Genomic DNA, 16608 nt, shown 5'->3' with positions numbered 1-16608 from the left:
CCCAATGAACAGCAGAACTTTAACGTGAGCGCAGGAGCACTTGTGATATTTTTTTTTCTTTGCAGCATTAAGAGAAGGTCCCTAAATATTCCACACACACAAAAAAGCCAAAGGTACCAAAGAGACCATAGGGAAGATGTTGTTTGAAGGTGCCAAGATGGAGCAGGTTCTGGACAAGGTATCGCAAGGTGACTGGCAGGCAACCAAAGTTGTAGTCCTTTATCAAGCCATACAAATACACTATTCTGATGAAAGAAGTTTAAAGATGGCCAGTAAGTTTATTGTATTACTATATTTTAAATGTGAGACTGTTGAGATAAAAAAAAAAAAAAAATTAAACAGCATAACTTTGCTTTATGGTAACAAGAAACCGTCTCCCGACAAGTTTTAAGGTCATATTGTGAAAGAAGCTTAGTGATGAGGGTTAATTCAAACAAGTCAAATCATTCTGCAATAAAGTTGCCATATTACAGCACTCATTTATCTGTTGACAACTGCAGGAAAAACCTGACTGACTGAATGTTTAACATTTAACTGGTCTTTTCATAAACACTGACAACAGGTCACCCTTCACCAATTTCAAAAAAAAAATAAAAAAAATTCTAGCAATCCCTGTGGATTCGATGCTTTATTATTATTATTTTGCATTTTACCATCATTCCCTGCTGTTGGAAACAAATAGTTGGGATTGTGACGTCAAGATCTTAAATACCCAAATTATGTGACGTATAGGCAAAAGAGAAAAATAATAAAGCACTAACTGAGATGCTATTTTGCCACTAAAAAGTAGTGTGGACTACAAACACTAGAAATAGGTTTGTTATTATATTGCTTAACCAAAGAATTTGTTTGTTCCTGTTCGAAATCCTTGAGCAGCTGAACGAAATCCAACCACCGACGTAACTTATTGTGGCAACACAAACAAGAGGGCTCAAGCCTCCCGGTGATAGTGATTGCTCAATCGGATTTTTCCCACCAATAAAACACGTGCTGCTACGAAATGGCCGTTGAACTTGGAACCCGACAACTCGAAGGTTCTGCTTCCTCCTAGTGGTCGCTGCGTGGAACTGAATGAGATGTACCGACACGATTGAGACGTCGAGATCAGGGTTTAAGTTTCCATACATTAAAAACTTTAATAAAAGCAGAACATAGGGGGTGAACTGAAGACACTTATTTCTTGAACAGTTTTAATAGTTTAAAAACCTGTGATTGGACGACAACGTGGAAAAGAAAAAATGTTACAAAACAAAAAACAAAAAACAAAAAAAAAACACGACAGTACTCCTGAAATGCGCACCGTCACGCAGATTTCTTTTTTAGATCAATAAACTCAAGCAATCAAGTCCCGTGCTGCCCAAACACACTGCCACCAACTGCACTGAAAACCCTGAGTTCATGAGGGAGGAAAAAAAACAAAAACAAAAAAACAAAACAGACGTATCCGGCTGGTTTGCAAGAAAGAGTCCAACTCAAGCCGAGTCGAGAAGCAGTTGACTGACATCAATTACAGATTTACACGTGGTTATTAAAGCAGTCCTTTCCCAAATAACGAGAGGGAGGAAAGAAGGTACGTTTTTTTTTTTTTTTTAATCATTCACCATTCTTTGTAGATAAATGTGTGGAATAAGAAGAGGGAGAAAATGGGGTCCACATGGATGGAGGGGGCCGGGATCTCGAAACAGTTTCATTCATTCTTTGTTAGAGAGATGGCCACTTTCCCTTTGCTGATCCCTTCGCCTCCTTCTCGGATCGCTTGCTGTCTAACGTGTGAGTGTATGTGTGTGTGTGTGTGTATTCAAGTTCAATTTTCGAATCAGAACTGTCCCCATGAACATTTCACAAAAAAAATATAAACTTGAAGGGGTCGCTAGTATTCACCGTATGCGCCGCCGCCGCCGCCACCACCACCACCACCGCGACTGTAACCGCCTCTGTTGTAGGGAGTCCCGCTCCTGTACGAGTAGCCGCCGCCCCCCTTCATTGCACCATAAGTTGAGTGCTGCTGTCCGTAGCCGTCCCCAAAGTCCCCGTTGCTGTAGCCGCCCCCCATCTGGTTGTCGTATTCGTTGTATCCGCCGCCGTAGCCCCCGTACCCGCCGCCGCCGCCGCCGTTGTAGCCGCCGCCATAGCCGTAGCCGCCTCCATAATTGCCGCCATAACCTCCTCCGTAGCCGCCGCCGCCGCCACCGTAGCCTCCACCTCCTCTCCCACCTCCGTAGCCGCCGTGCATCGCTCTTCCGCGACCCCTGCCGCCGCCTCCTCGCTGGGTGGCGGAGATCTCCTGCTTGCTCAGAGCCTTCTTCACCTCCACTTTGTTGCCGTCGATCGTGTGGTACCTGGTGATCACCGCTTTGGTGGCGGAGTCCGTGTCGTCAAAGAAGACAAAGCCGAAGCCTCGCTTCTTGCCCGTCAGCTTGTCGGAGATGATCTCGGCCTTCTCCACCGTGCCGAACTGCGAGAAGTACTCGATCAGGTTCTCCGCCTCGACGTGGTCCTTCACGCCGCCGACGAAGATCTTCTTCACGTTAGCGTGGATGTCCGGGTTGTGGGCCTCCTCCCGCGAAATGGCCCGCTTCACTTCCACTTCGTGGCCTTCGACAACATGTGGTATCGCCGCCATTGCTGCTTTGGCCTCCTCCGGCGTAGAGTAGGTGATAAAGCCGAAACAGCGAGAGCGACCTTGCGGATGCATGACCACGACGCACTCGTCGAGGGCGCCGAACTGCTCGAAATGGTTGCGCAGGCCATCTTCCGTGGTCTCTACGTTGAGTCCGCCGACAAAGAGCTTGTTCTGAGCAGTGGACGACATGGTTGAATTTCCTCCGCAGACAGTGTGTTAACGCTGCCTTTCTTCTTCAATGAACAACGTCAGGGCGGGCCATTTGACTGGTTCGCTCTCGTAAGACGCCGCTGCCGCTGATTGGTCCGTCTTTGAAAAATCGTCAGACTCTCGGCTGGCTAGCCAATCACTGCGCTGTTGCCTTCAGGTGGTATAGGACACAGCAAAATCCCACCATAGAATTCGCGGGGATTTCAACCAATGGTTCGTTTACTTGAAGGCACACATAAAGGTAGAGGAATAAAGCAGCGTTCCTGTGTTTTAGCGGGATCACAATGAATGCCGTGGGCAGGCAGCAAGGAGTAAAAAAAAATGTTAAGCGCTATATTACTCGATTATCCGAGTCAACGATCTGAGCAAACATAAAACCATGCTTAAAACTTCGAACAATCTGGCGAAATACGTTTTCTTGTGTCTTTGAACGTAACTCGGCAGACATCTTGATATTTCATTGCAGGAACTCAAGGCAAATTTATTACAGCTAGAGATTCTAGTGCTTTTGTTGTAAGTTCTGACAGAGCTACACGCCAATATGCGCTCAATATTGCAAGTATTCCTCAATTGCTTTTTGTATTAAAACAGAAACTTGTACATTCTGTACTTGGGGTTAAATGGCAATCCAATTTTAATTTTGTTTGGGCACAATTACACCACTGCACCAGAGTAAATCCTGTTCACAATAGTCTGTGTGCGTGACTAACTTTGAATGCAGTTATTAGTACATTCACCTTCATACTGCGTTTTAACCACACTTTTAGAGACCATTTTCAATTTTCATTTGAATACACAAAATAGTCCATTTCACTACTCTTACATGCAACAGCACCAGTGCCTACCTGACTGCCCAACCTTTCCATCAGGGGAGACGTACAAACATGCCATAACCAATATAAAATACACAACACATCACTGAGTATAAAAAATAATTTATTGTAGATGCATATATAATCACAAAAATATTCTCCTGTAGAATCGTCCATAATCGCCAAGACACGATATAACCTATGAAAGGTAAAGAGAAATTACAGTTTTAAAATCCAATAGCATGCCAGGTATACACAGCAAAGCCCTTCTGTTGTCTCTTGATACAGCAGGGAACAAGACAGGACTTTGGCTGCGTTCAGACTGTAGGCGTATCTGATTCCAATCAGATTCCTTCTCAAATCTGATTTTTGGGGCCGACTGTCCACACCGTTTTTAGAAAGTGTCCACAAATGGGATCTGGCTCTGCTCAGACTGGGCCACATTATTGACCCATCTGTCAGGTTGCTAGAGCAGCGGTGTCGGAGCTGAGGCGTCGTCCAGCGCGTGTAGTGTGTGACATCATATAAGTTGCGATAGTTGCGTTACGTGCCCTGGAGTTTTTGCTTGAATGGAGCCATCTCCCCACAGACTGAGGAGGCAATAGTTTCTTCCTCTGTCCAGGGACAGAGGTAGACTTTTCTCCAAAAGTCGCTCTCTGGTCTGACGCATTGGGTCTTGCGTCGTGTAGAGTGACTTCACGCACAGTCAAACCCGCTGTGTTTGGAGCCGTTCAGACCGCGACGCATCTGTCCAAATGCGATCTGAAACTACCTCCTGAATGTGGTTTATGACTGTTCAGACTACAAAAGAGCCATCCAGTTTCAATCTGGATGGTCTTAAAATTGGATTTGGCCGGCAGTCTGAACAAGGCCTTTGTGTCCTCTGATAAATTGGAAATTGCTTTACTTTGGACTACAGATAATGTTCAACACCAAACACAGGAATAAAGTTGAGGGACCAGAAATAAATGCCAGAAACGAAACATAATATTTCTCCACTTCATAATATTGTTTGAAAAAGTTTTCCTTTCTGCCAGCTCTTGACTAGCAAAGACAGGTCTACTCGTGCGCAGGTTATTTAGATATTCTGGAACACCAAAGAGAACCACCACAACCTGAGTCCACATAATGCTTTTGAAATTCAAGATAAATCAGGATATACGTTTTCCTTGCTGTCAGCTCTTTGTCTAGCAGACCGGTCTAGTAGTACACAGATGTCCTGGAACACAAAAGAAACCACAAGCTGAAATTACATATTAAAGTTCACCTGAGAGGAGATGGCACACTCTCTCTCTGGACCCCACAACTGGCACCCAGAAACAGCCTTTCATGATCAGGGCTGTGGGCGTAGCAACCTGGACAGGAGGAAATGGAAAGAATGAGAAACATGAACATTATACATATGGATTAGTTTTGTTTTTGTTTTTTGAGGGGGTGGGGAGGGGGTCCTTTTTTTTAAATGAATGAACAATTGTGGGTCCCATCCCACCCACATAATAAGGTATCCCACCCATCTCATTTTTTTTAAGCTTAGCTATGCAAGTTGGATTGAGCGATGAGCAGTATTAAGTTGCTTTTGATATTAAATGATGACATGAGTGCACCAACTCATGATATATTCCATACAAGGATAACCAACACAGAGTGAAGACAGGTTGATTTACATACCTAGTTTGCTGGATGTGGATATCCTAAAGTGATATTTCAGACTCCTACCACAATCGACCCCAGGTAATCAACAGTCCTGCTGTAGCCTAAAACAAACTGCTACGGCTATTTTGGCTGGAATAGCCTACTGGAATACAAGTAAGAACACCTAAATGTAGGAATAATCAAAGAAATATCAGAGCCCTCATGTTCACATACTGTTAATGTAATAAATATGTAAAAAAGAAAAATATAAATATAAAATTTAGCAATATCTAGAAAGCACAGCAAGTTCAAACCCTACAAAGCCTACATGCATTGGCTGTGGGTTGACTACAACCATATGTTAACCATTTCACCCACCTGAGTGCAAGGGTGTAAAAACGATGCCAAGTAACTATAAAGGCGATGTCACTTATAAAAACCTGTGGATAAACTCGAGGAAGCCTGGTTAAATAAGTAAAATAACTAAGCTAAGTTGTATAACGTTTTATTTAAAATCAACATACATAATATCAGGGTGTTTGAACAGTGGGGTTTGTTCTGCAGACAAGTATGTGTACAATATACATAAGATATTTGCTACAAATGAAATGAACTTAACAATATAATGGAAACTATTACTATGCGTGAGGAGAAGTGTAACACAATGCGAGGAGGGAAAGGGGCACCGGACATAGTATGTTCCGGCGTTGCTTGGTGTCCAGAATTTTACAAAGCTAGACAACTATGGAGTCCAAGGGGGGGAAAAAAACACCACATAACATGCGTTTCTCATCCTCATACATCGAACCACATTAAACTTGAAACAAAATAGGTTGCTTAAAAAAATAAGGATAATTTTGCAGCAAAATATTCCTACATCGAAATCGAACGCAAATAAAGGAAATGTTCTAAACGACAGCTACACGCTAAATAGCGTGCTGACATAAAAAAGAAAGACCAATGAATTTTTTTTGTTGTTGTTGTTTCCTAATTCTTCGTTTTAAACGTGTCCTAATGCAACGGCAAGCACCGTTCTGAGCAGGTTTTCTAGGAAGCGACCTTCCTACCTGTGAGGGTTTTGAGGTCTTCGTTTTGATTTGGGGGGAGGGGATCTCTGTATCTCTGCCGTTGTTGGTTTTCGCGGCAGACGCCCCACTACTCAATTTAGGCCGAGCGTTCAAATCCTGGCTGGAGGTAATCTGTGGCATGGGGGTGGTGGTGGTGGTGGTAGGAGTCGACCTTCCGTTGTACAGTGTGGTTTTAATAGCCGCCGCCATAGCCTCCCCTCTGGTATCCGCCGCCGCCGCCGCCGCCTCTGGGGTAGGGTCCTCCGCTCCTTTGGCCGAAGGGCTGTCCCTTCATGGGGCCATAACTAGAGGAGTGCTGGCCATAACCACTGCCGAAGTCGTTGTAGCCGTTTCCGCCTCCGTAACCACCCTGGTCGCCGTAGCCACCTCCATAGGGTCCTCCGTATCCCCCATAGCCGCCGCCACCGCCGCCGCAGTTGTAGCCTCCGCCATTTCCATAGCCGTAGTTTCCGCCGTAGTCCCTGCTGCCGTAGCCATTTTGATTCCCCCTGCCCCGGCCCGGCCGGCCCCTCGGTGCCATACCGTTTCTGCTGGCTGCCTGCAGCTCCTGCTTTGTGAGAGCCTTTTTAACTTCCACCTTGTGTCCTTTGACGGTGTGGAACTTGATAACGACCGCCTTGTCGGCTGCGTCGTGGTCAGTGAAGTAAACAAAGCCGAAGCCCCTCTTCTTCCCAGTCTCCTTCTCGGATATGACTTCGACCTTCTCGATCTGGCCATACTGGTTGAAGTACTCGTTCAGGTGCTCTTCTTCGATGTCGTCTTTCAGGCCACCGACGAAAATCTTCTTGACTTTGGCGAGGGCTTCTGGCCTGTTGGCGTCTTCCCTCGCCACCGCTCGCTTCACCTCCACGGCGTTGCCGTCGACGTTGTGCGGCCTGGCAGCCATGGCTGCGTCGGCCTCCTCCTGTGTGGAGTAGGTGACAAAGCCGAAGCAGCGGGACCGCTGCAGCTGCTTGTTCACGACGACCACGCAGTCGGTGAGCGAACCGAACTGCTGGAAATGCGCGCGGAGACCTTCGTCGTCCGTCTCCACGTTGAGTCCCCCGACGAAAAGCTTGCAAAGCTGGTCAGTCATCTTTTTTTGTCTGATAATACAGAAGTAGGCGATGAAACGGGTGCTGCTTCTCTCGAAATGGCGGAGTAGAATAATCGCAGCTGGTTTTATAACGGGACTATGTGACGTCAAGAAGGGGCGTTGCTTGAAAAATCAGAAACGCGTTGTCGTCGCCTTGTGTTTGCGCTCTTCTGTTGAGAATTGATAGCAAATGCAAACTCGAAGCTCCACTTTTAAGGATTTTGAGCGGCTTTTGAAAGTACTGTTCGCGTGAATAGTAACGGTAGAAGGTTAACAAAGTGAAGGGGGGAAAATGGCGACACCCGACTATATAGTCTTTCGCAGGTTCTTTAATCGGCTCACAGTTCTGTTTGGAACAAATCAAATTGAACTCCAAGGAACAAAGACTTGGCATTCCGCGAACAGAACTTCTCAGTTCCGCGTAATTCGTCACTGGTCGTTTCTTTGGTGTACGCTTTTCACTAACACCATTAATATTGGCGTCGGGCTTTGCACACAACCGCGAGTCTAAGCTAATTACTAATAGAGTCGAAATGTTGATAGACAGACGTTTGCCAGTTCACTTTTCGCTAACCATGTTCTACTTTGCATTTATAGGTACTATGGTTATCTTCAGTAATGTTGCATGTCTGGGGAAACATGCCAATGAAATATGTAAGGGGGAAACCACGATTGTTTGGGCATTCTAGCCAATAGTCAAGTGTTTTATGAATTTCTGAAAGAATTAAAAATCTTGGAGGGGAAAAAAAAACATCAGACATCAGAATAATCACTGAAAATAATTGTTAGTTTATTACACCCCTGCCCCCCCCTCAAAAAAAAAAACTCTCAAGGAAACACACACAAGTTTTTGCTGAGACTCCATCAGTGTACCTCTAAAAGTACAATGAAAGATCACAAAGCCAATGAAACCCAAACCCTGTTAGATAACAAAAGACAACATCCTCTCAGCTTTTCCTCACCCAACCCAAGAATGCCTGAATGGTGATCTTTAACTTAGAGGGGGTGCGATTTCAGGTTAATTTCCATATTAAAAGGATTGTGAAACTTCCGAGATCATGATGAAGGGCCTACAGAGCAAGAGAGACGTCAACAAAAGAGAGTAAAATCAAAAGTTTGATCAAATCTTTGTAGATCATATTGCTAATGAGGGCAATCCCTTTCACTATTTCTACCAACAAACACATGGGTCTATCATTACAACTACTGTTCCATATCACATATGGACACAAATGAGACTTTTGGTTCAACAAATCATTGGAAGAAATAATTTACTGAAAATGTAATCTGAAAAAAAGTTTTTTTCCCCCCGTTTAAATCATGTGTTCAACAATTTCAGGGCTTGTTTGTGCTTATCAATGAATAATACGGCAGCAGCTGTCTCTGGGAATTTTTCAGTTTTGAGGATACTTTATCAAAAACACGAAAAGCACAGTATATATATGAATTTTAAAACAACCAAAATGATTTGTCTCAATGTTTGCACCTAAACAGACTGAAGTGTTAAGAACGTGGTTCTTCAGACAGTCTGGTGCAGGTTTTCTTTCTTCCTTAGTGGAGGCATGTGCTCGGACATGCAAGGTCAAGACAGTTGAAATTATTTTCTGCTTTGGAAATTCAGGAGTAGTAGTTCACTAAACAGCTTTAAAAAGTAAAAATGGAAGCAATTATATATCAGTTGTAGAAAAAAGTTACTGAGCTCACTTAGAAATAAGGAACTGGTTGAAGAAAACTAAAAATTGCAAATCACACTCAAAAGACGACATGTTTGAATATTTCACTATGGTAGTAAATACAACATAATGAATATTACCATGTCTTTAAAATGGTCTTTCTCAGAAAGTTGCATTGTACAGTCAGTAAGTTTGAGGTTACTGTATCAGATTAGCCCCAAAATGGACTTCATTTTCACGCAAACATCACTGCTTAACTGTAAATTTGAATTTGATAAATTTAGACCAATCACATCCCATGAATGAAGCATGTGTACAGTTTAAATGACACGTTTTAAACGTATCCCTTCTTAATCCATGGAAACACATAGTGGCCAACTGTTGCCATGATGTATGTCACATGATTAGACGTAACCATGAGGCTACAAAATCAGCTGTTTTGGGACAACGTCAAAATTTCACACTGACCTGGTAAGTAGAGTTAACAGTCCTGCTATAGTTTAGCAAAACCAAAAAAGACCACTAAAGGACAAAGCAACCTCAAGTGTTTATTTGATGTGGTAAAATCAAACATCTAGCATTTTTTTCCTCCACCACTCTTCTCACTGTCATCTCTACTCTTCAGGGTGAGTGCCTGTAAAATAATGTCATGTCATGACAGTCATTGTAGTTGAAGGAATCAAAATTAAAGGACTTCCAGTTGACCAGCCACATTGAAATCAGTCTGAAAGAAGAACCGGCAGCCTTGAGTTGATCGTGTGTCAGAGGTTGACATATTGGGTGTAACTGGAGGGGGGAGTGGCACTGGATTACAGCTCCACAGTTGGCTCTGAAGGAGCCAGAGCGCAGCCGAGGGGATGACAGCCCATCGTCGATCGTGTTAATATTCAGCGGAGGTTGAACCGAGTGATCACATGATGTAGACCTTCTCCGCCTGAGAGAAACTGAAAACTTCTTTGGTTCTGGGACACACCACTTTGTCATCCTGGCGGATGGACAGAAGAGACTGGGGAAGATGAAGAGTGAGACGATTAGAATTCAGTGTGATACTTGCAATACAACATGGATGTAGGTAATCTATGTCTTGCCCTCACATTGTAGCCATAGACATATCCATTGGGTAGCATCATGGGGGGGTTGTTTTCATTCATAACCTCTCCGGAGATCTTGCACACTAGCCTGGAGTTGGCACAGTGTGCCATGGGAAGCGGCTGGGCCAACTTGTTGAGGGATTTACTACACACTGGGCAGTCTGGGTTCTTAGAGGTGCCGTCCTCCTTGTAGCATTGACTGAAACAAGCTGGGGGTTAAGGAAACAACCAGTCTGATTGTTAGTCTTACGAGCGGTAATGGATTTGATTGCAACAAGTGGGATCACTTCAATTGCTGCCAAGGCAGCATGGTAGGATACGGTGTCTTTATAGCAGAAAGACCAGCCTGCAGGGTTATAGTAAACACAGAGTTGTTCCCCAGCTGGTGGAGCCTGTAGTTGTCGTATCGGAACTGCTGGATCAGCATCTTCCAGCGGTCTGGATCCAAAAGATCCTGAGAACAGAAAGGGAGAAGGCGCTCAACACCGATTTAAAGTGGGACTTTAGTCCAAACCAAAAACGTGTGGCACTTCAAATATAACTGAGCGAGACAGAACTACTCTTGACCAAGTCTGCTGTGCATTGCTTACTCACAGTCTGTTTCCCTTGTAACTGTCAGTGAACCCTGCCTTTCCTGTTGCCAGACTTGGTGTAAAACTAATTGAGGCATTTGGTCTAGGTTTTCGTTCTTATGACAAAATTCTGATTGTTTTTCAGGAGAATGTTGACAGGGTAGGTCTTCTGCCCTTAAAATCATCTTGCACATTGTGACCTTTGGCTGGTGACAATTTATTATAATCCGTAAGGCGCAGGCACTTTTTATGCAGGACTATTGGCGCCACCTTGTGGCCACAAGCAGGTACCTTGCAATCTACAGACAAAAAAGGGATTTTGCTACACAATAATATCCAGTCTCAGAAAGAACCCTTACCTTGTATGGGGAGATATGTGTATCTGATGGGAAGGCGAGCATGCCCATCACCTGCCGGACCTCATCCAACTGTCCACCCTCTGCCTGGCTGAAGTGCTTCCTTGCATGTCTGGTTGACAGAGAGGTAACATTATAAATATTAACACACATAAAAACAAAGTCCAATGCTATTTGACAGGCTGAAAAGAAGCATACTGCAACATTTGCAGATGCAGACATGGCTTCTCATTCTCCATTTATGGTTTTCTGTGTGTGTGTGTGTGTGGTAAAGTGCTGTACCTGACGGCATCCATGCGTTTATTTTGTCTGATGAGTTCAATAAACTCCTGGATTCTAAGACTGAACTCAAGACAACTCTAGAAGACAAACAGACAAAACACACACATTAAATCAGACTAACTGTACAAATTCAAAACTTTTCTTCTCGAATCTTCAACACAGATGCGTAACACGAAAACTTCACAAACCTGGAGCTGCCGAGGGTCAATGTGGTTTTAAGGAACTAGATGTAAAAACATGTTTGAATGCAGTGGCTGTGGCCATTTTACAAAAGAGGATTAAAGTAGGCCGGGTGGCTCATCATATCTCGGTATGCAGCTTGAAGAAGTCTGTGAGGCCTTAAACTAAACCTTTCCTGATAAAAAAAAAAAAAAAAGTGCGTCTGCTAAAAATGGGATACCTTCATCTTCCGGAGGCGAGATTTGTTGTCATGGCACCAGGCAAGGCACGTAGCTGTCTCCTGCCTCTCCAGAGACTCCTCTACCTCCTTAGCTGTGAGGAACATCTCAATGTTCACAAGGTCCTAAAAACACAAAGGGACAAAAAAAAAAAAAAAAAAAAAAAAAAAAAAATATATATATATATATATATATATATATATATATATATATATATATATATATATATATATCACAATCAGCAGATTAACAATGAAAGAATGCTCTTTGTTTATCATTAGAAATGCGGAATACTGTGCAATCAAGACTCCAAAAAGATGAAGGCACCTCTATGCCGCTCTGTCTGGCCAGTTTCACAGCCGTGTTGTAGTAGCCGCAGCGCAGGAGGTGCTCCACCATCATGCGGTCCATGCGTTTCTTCTTCCACAGGTTGACCGAGGCTGGCTGGTCGCTGCTGTGCTCCTTCAAGTGCTCGATGCGACGCTTGCACAATTTGGCACTTTCATCTTCTGCTTGGATGGACTCTGCAGCCTGTAGTTCACACACACAGAAGCCGGTCACATTGGATAAGAGCTTAAAAAATAAACAATGCTTTCAGGACACTCCCGGTTGCTGACTGAGTGAGAAGCACCAAACATATTTCGACATCTAATATTCAATAACCGTACACAAATATATGATGAAAATGGGATTTAGACGCTGGCCAACAACACCATGTGCGGACAAAGAGGACAAAAGAAGTGCATGTTTTAATCACATGGTGTTGGCCTTAATGGCGGAACTGGCAAGCCTGCACCGCTGTAGTGGGAGAAAAACAATCCAGTGAGGCCATGGTTGTTAAAATGGGAAACTGCAGCCACAGTGATCTAATTTTCAACAAGCGAGCCTAATACGACTGTTTAACAGCTGCCTCGTGCCGAAAGATCTCTGCCATGGAGACGTTCTGCTCGGGTGAGTGTGTGTGTGTATGCGTCACCCACCTTCCTCTTTAGGGCGCTAAGTTTCTCCACCACTCCATCCAGCAGTGACACCACCGAGTCGACCACTGGGAAGCTGCTCAGCGTCTTTTCCAGCTCTGCGACAACCATCGTCACGTGACTCGTCTCCCGGTCAATGTTCTTCTGAGCTGCCCTGAAGCGTTTGTTCAGAGTCTCATAGGGTACCTAGGACCACAAAGGAGACGGTCGGGTTAAACTTGGAACAAGATGAGTTGCAGTGAAGGGATCATTACTTGTGTGTCACTCTACCGAATGAGACTTCAGTTGGTTCACGCAGACATAATCCAGAAAAAAAAAAAATCAATATATTCGTTGATTGGTTTTCACTAAATGGGCAAAATAGAAATTACCTTGAGAAAAAATGAACAAAAACATTTTCTATTACATCTTGCTGCGGAGTTTTCTTTGATATTACTGCTTGTAACACAAGTACAACCACTGACGACATTATTTTAAGAGATAAGTTGTCAAAAGAAAGCTACAGCGTGTCAGATCACAGGCCAGTGTAGAGCATCTTTACAGGCAACAGTGGTACATGAGTGGTGTTTGAGCGCACAGTCATCTAATTCTCGGATTGGTAACATTTATTAAATTATATATTATATTTTAGTATTTACTACAAGTACTATTGCCATTTAACGTTCTTCTTGCGTGTTTTCCAAAGATCACGCAGCCAAAATGATTGCCATATTCAAATGTACAAACGTGGTAAGCATGCACAAAGTAAATATATTAAAAAAAACATTTCAAACTTAAATCTGAATGTGTTTGGAATGGGCTGGAACGCAAAAACACAACAATTGAAAACACGTTCTTTTAATAAATGCACAAGTTTTTATGAAAAAAGGCCTGTTCCTCGGTGCGAGTCCATTGCCAGTGGCAGTTTCCTCTCCTACATTGCTCAGCATAGATCTATCACTGTCTTCAATGTGACTGACTCGAGAAAAATCTATTTTCTGAGTTACTAATTTTTACTGAGGAGTAATTGAATCCACTCAAACACATTGAGAGACAAAGTACTTGAACATGTTAAGTTGTGTGGCATAATATGGAATGCTTTACTGGAATTACATGTCAATATTAGATTACAGATCTAATTAAAGATGAGAAGTTCACGCGTGTAGACAAATATTCAAGAGTCTTCTGTTGGCAAAAACAAGAGAGCTCGTTCTCTGACTGCTGCATGGGGAGGGTAAATATGGAAAGAATTTATGTCAGCCTACACAACATGTTGCCCCTCGGGGTGACAGCGAGACTCGGTGTACTTGTACATATTTGGGTCTTACGAAGAATCACTGACTAGTGTGTCATCACGGTGTAATGAGCCTACTAACTCATAGTGTCACTCAAATTTGCACAATAAAAAAAGCAAGCTAGAGTACTACATCAAGATTTTAAATACATATATTTTTAACAATCCACAGCATTCTATGAACAATATCGACTTAAATTCAAAGTATATTTTACAGTATTTTGTTCAGTCCAAAAGGCAGAGTAAAACTAGAATGGTCAATGTGTGAATAATATTAAACAGTACTGATGAAGGGAACGTTTTTAAGATGAACGTCTTCATTTCCATTGATAAAAAAAAAAAAAAATCCATCTGATGGCTCATCAGTAGTTTGGGGTTAGCAGTGGGAGCCAGGGGTGTATTTCATGGTGATCTTAAATGAAACATCCAGCATTGACATCATTGTAAGAGGACGGCCATGGTCGATACTTTGTGAAGGTAGCCGATTTGAGGGGGTGGGGAGAATGCAAAATGCACATGCAACATTACAGCGTATGCCAGCTGCAACAGGGCCTGCATTTTCCTTTGGGTTTATTACTGCCAAACTAACTGGCCAGCATTTGGTTTGCTCATTGTCTCCAACATAAAACTGGACACATTAAGACCTGACTGGATTTTAAATTCCTTACAAATGCATTAGCTAATACTTGCATGACTGTGAGGTAATGTCTACACAAAAAAAAAACAAAAAAAACGGCCTTACCATACATCATGTACACCACACCATACCCTATATTGCAGTATGCATAACCCACAAATATATCTCTAAAATAAAATAAAAAATAAAGCGGCCGTCACCACCACGCTCCCATTTAATGCCAATTACCACGACCATCCGTCGTTTATAAAATGGTGCCCATCAGCCCCACTGCAGCATCCAAAGCAGAGACAGACATGTAACCCACCCCTCAAACGCAGGGCCACGTTTCACGGGCAGAAAAAACAAAACATGGATAAAACATCGCGGAGGCTATCACAGCCCACGTTTACACGCATCACGACAACGCCACGCCAGTAACGCGGAGCCCCAATATATAAAAATATGTTTTTATTTTATTTTTTTAAAAAAAGAAGCCGCAGATGCATCGCTACTCACAAAACGTGCGCTGCGCGTCGACGCTTGTGCCGGGTGTTGCGAGGCTGCTGGGCACCGGGAGCTGTCCGGGCTCGTTTCAGCTCGTCTTTTAGCTGCGGTGTCGCAGCAGCGTTGTGTGGAATGGAGGATGGGTGCGTGTGTACGGCGGCGGGCTGTGATTTCTCTCGCTGGCCATTTTGAAGTGCAGGGAGGCAGCAACAATGTGATGAGACTGCGCTAGCTCGCACGGCTGCCTGTATGTTTAACATCATTACGAGGGGGGTTCTGCGGCAGATTTTTTTTTTTTTTTTTAATCCTCCCCAGGTCACATTTAAAAAATATATAAATAAATAAATAAATCGAGGCTTGACATTATATTACGTGTTCAACTTGTTTTCCCACTGCTAACGACGCTTTGATAACAGAATACTAGTTAGTAGGCCGACCATGCCTGCAAGTCACCTCCGGATATATCACGCCCGACCATTTTCAGTTCTAAAGGGCACAGTTGCCCACCTCGACAGCACTATTTGTGGACTATTTCTTAGCATCGGAGCAAACGATGGCGTGAGAACATTGGATGTTGAATGTGCACAACACGTTCGATACAATGTACGCGCACATATTTCATGACTCCACTGCAAACAAGGCGTCAGTTAGAGCCACGTTGACTATCCGAAGACCAAAAGCCGTACATTACAAATCGTGTACAGTCAAAGTATCGGTTGGTTTAAAGGCAAAACGCTGCATTTTAAAACGAAGGTTAACAGCTATCTCAACCGCCGCACTTTGTGTGTGTTTTTTAAAATAACAATTGTCGCTAACATTAAGGGGCCTGACTAACCCAAACACATCTCTTATTTCTATCATAATCCGTCCCCTAGGTAGTCATCATCTGATTTGTTAGTAGACGCTGCTACCTACTGAAGCTAGCCAAGCTAATGTTAGCCTCCCTCACTAGTTCGCTAGTAACTATATCAAAGGAACAAATAATCTCCATTTCCAGAATGACGTCAAGTGCAAGCAAAATAACGCGGCCGTCAGAATCGACCGACGATCGGTGTGCAGTGTTTTATCATTTCGTTTACCTTCAAGGTGGGATATTCTTGTACTTTGAGAGCCATGGACAGTTGAGATGCTGTCTCCTGCACCGCCATCTTGGTTTTGTGGTTTTCTTGTGGTTGTTTGTGTTTTTTTTCCACCAACACAGAATGACCAGAGTGCGCACTACTGCCATCTGGTGACATGGTGTCAGTACTGCGCTCAAAGGTTTTAGAACGCGTTCAGCAATTTGTTGCTGCGCATTTTTACGTTTTTAGGAAAATAAAAGTAATAGACTGAGATTAGAAGCAAGAAAATAATTAGACAATTTTGTTTTTCATTATCACATCACACGTTTTGTGTCTCCAAGTACAAATGTCATTGCATACAC

At 43.4% G+C, this 16608-nt stretch overlaps 3 protein-coding genes across 5 annotated transcripts; all 3 read right to left on the bottom strand.

Moving 5' to 3' along the window:
• Positions 1-1110: 1110 nt before the first annotated feature.
• LOC142878179 (heterogeneous nuclear ribonucleoprotein A0-like) lies at positions 1111-2876 on the bottom strand. The gene has a single exon (XM_076012342.1). The coding sequence runs from the start codon at positions 2810-2812 to the stop codon at positions 1871-1873; it is 942 nt and encodes a 313-aa protein (XP_075868457.1). The 5' UTR covers positions 2813-2876; the 3' UTR covers positions 1111-1870.
• Positions 2877-3756: 880 nt separating this feature from the next.
• On the bottom strand, positions 3757-7580 carry LOC142878195 (heterogeneous nuclear ribonucleoprotein A0-like). Of its 2 annotated transcripts, XM_076012344.1 has the most exons (4): positions 6345-7580; positions 5314-5461; positions 4913-5000; positions 3757-3844 (listed from the first exon to the last, which is right to left on the bottom strand). In XM_076012344.1, exon 1 carries the CDS (start codon positions 7438-7440, stop codon positions 6538-6540), a length of 903 nt encoding a protein of 300 aa, XP_075868459.1. In that variant the 5' UTR covers positions 7441-7580; the 3' UTR covers positions 3757-3844; positions 4913-5000; positions 5314-5461; positions 6345-6537. The 2 variants fall into 2 exon arrangements, with proteins under 2 accessions (XP_075868459.1, XP_075868458.1); XM_076012343.1 differs by lacking the exon at positions 5314-5461.
• A 1171-nt stretch (positions 7581-8751) lies between these two features.
• maea (macrophage erythroblast attacher, E3 ubiquitin ligase) lies at positions 8752-16421 on the bottom strand. Of its 2 annotated transcripts, none has more exons than XM_076012340.1 (9): positions 16265-16421; positions 12793-12975; positions 12140-12343; positions 11815-11937; positions 11415-11491; positions 11136-11244; positions 10525-10658; positions 10208-10403; positions 8752-10119 (listed from the first exon to the last, which is right to left on the bottom strand). In XM_076012340.1, the coding sequence occupies exons 1-9, from the start codon at positions 16331-16333 to the stop codon at positions 10024-10026; spliced, it is 1191 nt and encodes a 396-aa protein (XP_075868455.1). In that variant the 5' UTR covers positions 16334-16421; the 3' UTR covers positions 8752-10023. The 2 variants fall into 2 exon arrangements, with proteins under 2 accessions (XP_075868455.1, XP_075868456.1); XM_076012341.1 differs by lacking the exon at positions 16265-16421 and adding an exon at positions 15198-15338.
• Between the last annotated feature and the right edge of the window lie 187 nt (positions 16422-16608).

The sequence above is a fragment of the Nelusetta ayraudi genome, unplaced genomic scaffold, assembly GCF_046127955.1.
Source record: "Nelusetta ayraudi isolate G7.1 ecotype Tasmania unplaced genomic scaffold, CSIRO-AGI_Nayr_v1 ptg000005l, whole genome shotgun sequence".
NCBI lineage: Eukaryota > Metazoa > Chordata > Actinopteri > Tetraodontiformes > Monacanthidae > Nelusetta > Nelusetta ayraudi.
Note: the sequence above shows the minus strand (reverse complement) of the source record. Positions and strands in the feature narration are given on the sequence as shown.